Consider the following 5,545-nt stretch of genomic DNA (forward strand, 5'->3'; position numbering starts at 1 on the left):
TAACTTTTTTTTTCCATTTTTATTACAATTATCTGTACATCATGGATTTACTTCAGCTCCTTGACAGCCAGACCTGTAAAAGAAAAAAAAAGGTTAGGAAATATTTAGATCATGTCAAGAGGGAAGCTAATTTCTGCAGCAGAAAATGATTTTGTTTATCCGAATAAAATAAGGTTCTGCTAGGGCTTCTGATGAATACTTAACTGGGATTTCAAATAAACACTAAAACATATAATCCTTTTAAAACCTGATTAAGCCAACATATTGGTTTACACATATTAGGGAGAAATCTTTCATGTACTTTCCATCTTCACACAAAGTCACTATAGTGTGACCAAATTGTTTTTGCACAAGCTTTAGTGGTGCTAGATCTTTTGGTGAGATTTTTCAGTGGTATATCAAAATTCAGTAATTTCAAATCTCAAAATGATCTTCTCTTTGAGAAATTGTAAGTATTTTCAGTGTCTTAAGTTTCTAGATTTATCTGAACATTCTGGATAATACTGTATGGTGTCTTCACCTATTTTTGCCAATAACCACTAAGAAAACTAACTTTTGATAGCGAGAAAGAAACCACAATCTCTTCAACTCTTACAACACTATAAAAGCCTAGATTGGAAAAATGTGTGGATTACCTATATCTGTGCTAAATGTGTTCAGATCGTATTTAGCATTCAGTGACTAAAGGCAAGACCTTGGGTATAATTTTAATTGAATTGTAGACATCAAATCCTTTCAATATGATGATTGGAATTGTTTTTTAATGAAAATAAACATTAATTAGTTTAAATTTTATCTGTTGTAAGCGCAGTAAGAAACTGCAAGAAACATGCATTTTCATAGATTTATTTTTAATCCACATATTTTGCACTCTTAAACCCAGTAAATACTTTCAAATTCATCAAACTTTATAGAATCTTCCAGCCTTCTTACATAAATCATGTTTTTGTACTAGTGGATGACAAAAACATTACAGCTCACTAAATATTTAATCCAGGCATTCCTTTGTAATTGAAAACATTGCATGCATAGCTACCGCAGCAATGACTGACTCTTGATGTATGGCTCTGTTTAAAATCCAATACTAGAATCAATGTCAAAGTTTTGTCATTTTTGGAACGTAAATGTCAAAAGGACGGCAATAAATACTTAAAAAGAAAAATACTATTTTTACTACAAAAATGGTGTTCCTTAAAATAATTAATGATGTTAGTCCCAGAGGTTATTCATATTTGCTTTTATTCTGAAAACGTTGGTTGTTTTGGTTCGACTCTTAGTTGACTCAAATGACAGGGTTTCACGAGATTCTACTGTAACATGTCAACTGCACCAGTTACCCCAATTGAATTTGTCACTAGTTTTACAACACAGACCCAATAACACAAGATAAAGCATTTTTAGTGAAAAAACCTGCCCACAACACATTAACTTGATTTAATCAGGTACAAAGTGTGCTACATTTACTTTGGGTTATTTTCCTGCCCAGTGAACATAATGAGTTTTTCCATTATACATTGAATTTTTGTTTGTGTTCTGAAACTCATTACTTAGTTGGGTATTAAGAGAATTTGTAAGAAAGCAGATATGTTTATTTCTAGAATTGTTTCTCAACAAGCTGGTGGGGAAAAACATTTGACTGAACACATCCTCTTTAAAGAAGTCAGTTACGTTCTCCAAAGCTCTCCACATATCTCTGACAAATAAATGTGCAACACTGTCAGAGTTCATTTTTTATTCTAACTGGGATTTATTTGTGAAAAGACGAGGACTTGCTGCCAAATACCTTCATTACTACTGACCTGGGGGCAGGGACTGTTTGAGCTTCTCTGCCTTCTCTTTATCTGTGATGACCAGTGTGTACAGGTATCTGCTGCAGCGCACCTTGAACTTCACGTTGTCCTTGTTCTTCTTGATCTTTACGGCTAAGCGGCACAAATGGAAATATTTTTAAATTAATCTTACAGTTAAAGTTGCAAAAAGGTTTTGAGAATTTGATATTCAAGGTTTCAATTCTTAATCCTTTACCAGTTTCATTACATACTACTGGCACTCAGCAAAAGGTGAAACACTTGGAATGTTTTAGAAATAGATACCTGGAAATTGTTATTTGATAAACTATAAAATGGAAAAACCACAGATCCAAATGTCAGTTTTGGCCCAAAACCTTCATGAGTCAGTTATATAAAGCTGAAATAAACTTCATTTTTCAGCATCACAAGAACAGTATTATATACGAATCAGCAAGAGAATGCAAACTTGTGCAGCCAAGTTGCTAATCACAACTTTCACTCAGCACTTTTACATTTGAGCCATATTCAAACATTCAGATACTGACAACCATATCAAAAGGCAACATGAGGCTTCTACAGAACTATCAAAACCCCTGATTTCAAGTGAAACCTCTTTAAATGCACACTAACGATGAACAAACTGGTAATGAATTGTGTGAAGAAAAAAAAAGCCTTTCTTCAATAAGACAAAAGCTGTTTTCACGACGCTGCAGAAACCTACTTTAGAAAAAGAGGAATTTTTAATGACAGAATGACAAGGCAGCTGACCTCATCAAAAATAATCAACTTCATTCACTTGCTAGCTTTTTTGGGTTGGTTCTGTGTAGCCAGTCTCTTGATTCAACAAAGAGGCCGCATTAGTGATAAATTATATTTTTTACAAATAAAAGCAGCAGCAATAGGGAACATCTTGCCTTGAAATAATGATACATTTAGCTTGCAGTCTTGCAATCCTAAAATTAGGACATAGAACTATTGCAAAGTTTTGTCATACAAAAACATAACAATAAGCTCGATACACTGCATGTTGCTGGCAGTGTCAACTTACACTTGGCATCCTTCCTCCTGGCTGTCAGCAAGAAATCTTTGATTTCTTCGATCTTGCGAGGCTACAAACAAATGGTACAAATAAATTAGCAACAACAAAACAACTGGAAGCACAGACAAGAACTGATCTGAGTTCATTTGTAAGTGGACCGGTGGAACTGAAGTTTCTGTTTAAATCCAAAACCCAGCACTTGGTCCATCCTTTATTCTTGCAAGTTTGTGAAATGCATCACTGACACTTCAGACTGTGATGTTTGGACTTCTTGCTGCGTTCAAATAGCACTTTCAACTGATCTTGAAAGCTTTGGCCAAACCTCTAAGTTTTAGCTGCTAAATAAATATTATAATTAACATTAATACGAAGCGCTTAAATGGGCTAAAACGTCACTGAAACGCTGCACGGCCCATTGGTGGATCCAAGAGCTAAGTCTTGCTAATGCTAAGTTCCAATGCTAATGTCGTATAAGCCCAAGTAATTTTCTCACCAAAGCAAAATTTAAGCATTCAAAGAACCCACAGGTGGTAAAAATATAGCTAACAACCTTATGAGCAATGCTATTTATGCGTTTAAATAGAATAAATGTCCTCACCATGATGCCGTGTGAGCGGACTGAAGGCTGTGGAAGGAAAGATAAATCCAACAATCAGATTACAGAGAAATATAGCCTTAAAAATAAAATGTGTACACCACGATAACAATAAAAGGTTATATAGTTCAAATCCGTAAGTTAGAAATTGGAGGATATGCTTGAAAAAGAGGATGGATGAAGATTTATTCGGTAAATTTGTCCGTGTGTGAACGTAAAACTTACTCAATCAGCCAGCAAGGGGACGAAAAGGGGCGGGACTTCCGGTTCAACAATGTTTTATATTTCCCTACGGCAAGCGCCAGACACCAAAAATATTGAATAGCGAACTAACAATTACGATGAATCGTTTCTGTTAAAAAATAAAACGCAAAGTGTTTTATTTATACCCACAGTGACTACCACGGCACAACAAACTACAGCATTTATGTTGAACACTTTATTTATTTATTTATTTATTTACTCAAACAATTCAAGGGACAATTTGTGTTTTCTTGGTCCAGAAGCCTGAAAAAGACCAACATAGAGCTTACACACCCTTTCGATCAATAAGCTTAAAACTGAAATTAGAGATTAGTTAACATAAATTTCCCTTTTGTGACAGATTGTTACTATAGAAGAACTAAAGCACTTTATCTGGTTACACTGATGACTGAAATTGGGTAAGATTGTTTTGAAATAGAACCCTGAAGAGCTGATATATTCAATTATTAAACTGCAATTCCATTTGTTGATTTTTTAGCAAGGCACTCCTCATACAGCAGTCATCTGGAAATTTATGCAGATTCCTGTATATGTAAAGAATGTATTTCATAAGGTCATTATAAAAACGGTTGTGGTTCTTTATTCTTCATTTCATCCATTGCTTTTCAATTCTCTGAACAGAAATATAGGACAGAGCCTAGCAAAAGTATTTAGGTTACATTAAAATTGACATATGCTTTATCAATCTCAAACATAAATTAAATAATTGATGTTTTTATTGCCATTTTTGTGATAGATAAACATAAACTAACGCAGAATTGTGAGGTGTAACGAATGTGGTTCTTCTTTTCTAATATATAATATCCGAAAAACATCTGAAAAGTGAGACATCTATTTGATTTAACTTGCCTTCATACTGTGAAAAAATCCAGCACACAATGTCTTTAGAAGTAAGTCATGCTGGTAAATAGAGTCCATCTATGCACTTATGTGTAATTTTATCTCAACAAAAAAGCAGCTTCAGAAATTCATTAAAGAACAAAGAGCATCATAAAGTCAAAAAACAGCAGGCAAGTCAGGGATAAAGTGGTGGGGAAAAATTACAGCAGAGTTCAGGGCTTAGATTTAACATCAAGAACAAATTTAAAGAACACATTTCATGCTGTCATTATTTAACTAGTAAAAAAAAAGCCACTTGTAAAACTTTAAGTACATCTCATGATTCAACTGTTTGTTTTATCAAAACATTAGGAGCAATTTCTCATTTAGAAGATGTTGATGATGAGGCAGTCTGGGCCAACCTTCAGTTGACAAACATATAGTCTCACCTTTGACACTCAAATATCTTCAAACAGTAGTATTTTGTTAAAAATGCCAATGCATTGGTTGATATTTCCCCTTCTAGTTTCTATAGAAGCAGCAAGGATGTACATAGTTTTGTCCACACACAGCATTTCCTCTCTCTTTAATAAAAATGGAAGTTGCTGCAGTTCAATTTGAAATAGTTTGGAACTTGATAAATATCCAATAATTTGTTATATGTTTTGCATACTTAAAATCCAAAAAAACTGACATAGGATGTACTTTCTTTTAATAGGTGTTAAAATAGTCTTTCCAGACTAATATTGCAGTAGCAAGAGAACCACAATAGCAATAACGTTTGCAGTGAAGGCATCATCAAGATTAAAAAAATGACTGAATGTGTACATGAAAGTTTTTTCTGTGATTTATAATCTGAATTGTATTTTTTAAGATAAAGATGAACAGCAAATCTGTTTTCGGAAAGAGAGAAAAAGAAAATCCAACATATACCTCCTATACCGATCACATTATCACAGTCTTGTTGACTTATGAGTTCAATTACACCTTCCGGTCCAAACAGATAAATCTAAATGCTGCTGCAGTAAAATGCCTTTG

At 33.8% G+C, this 5,545-nt stretch overlaps 1 protein-coding gene across 1 annotated transcript; it reads right to left on the minus strand.

Annotated features, from left to right (window-relative positions):
* rpl38 (ribosomal protein L38) lies at positions 1-3,691 on the minus strand. The gene is made up of 5 exons (XM_023340377.1): positions 3,650-3,691; positions 3,428-3,454; positions 2,839-2,899; positions 1,800-1,922; positions 1-73 (listed from the first exon to the last, which is right to left on the minus strand). Exons 2-5 carry the CDS (start codon positions 3,428-3,430, stop codon positions 48-50), a joined length of 213 nt encoding a protein of 70 aa, XP_023196145.1. The 5' UTR covers positions 3,431-3,454; positions 3,650-3,691; the 3' UTR covers positions 1-47.
* Positions 3,692-5,545: the final 1,854 nt, after the last annotated feature.

This window comes from Xiphophorus maculatus, chromosome 10 (genome assembly GCF_002775205.1).
Source record: "Xiphophorus maculatus strain JP 163 A chromosome 10, X_maculatus-5.0-male, whole genome shotgun sequence".
Lineage (NCBI taxonomy): Eukaryota > Metazoa > Chordata > Actinopteri > Cyprinodontiformes > Poeciliidae > Xiphophorus > Xiphophorus maculatus.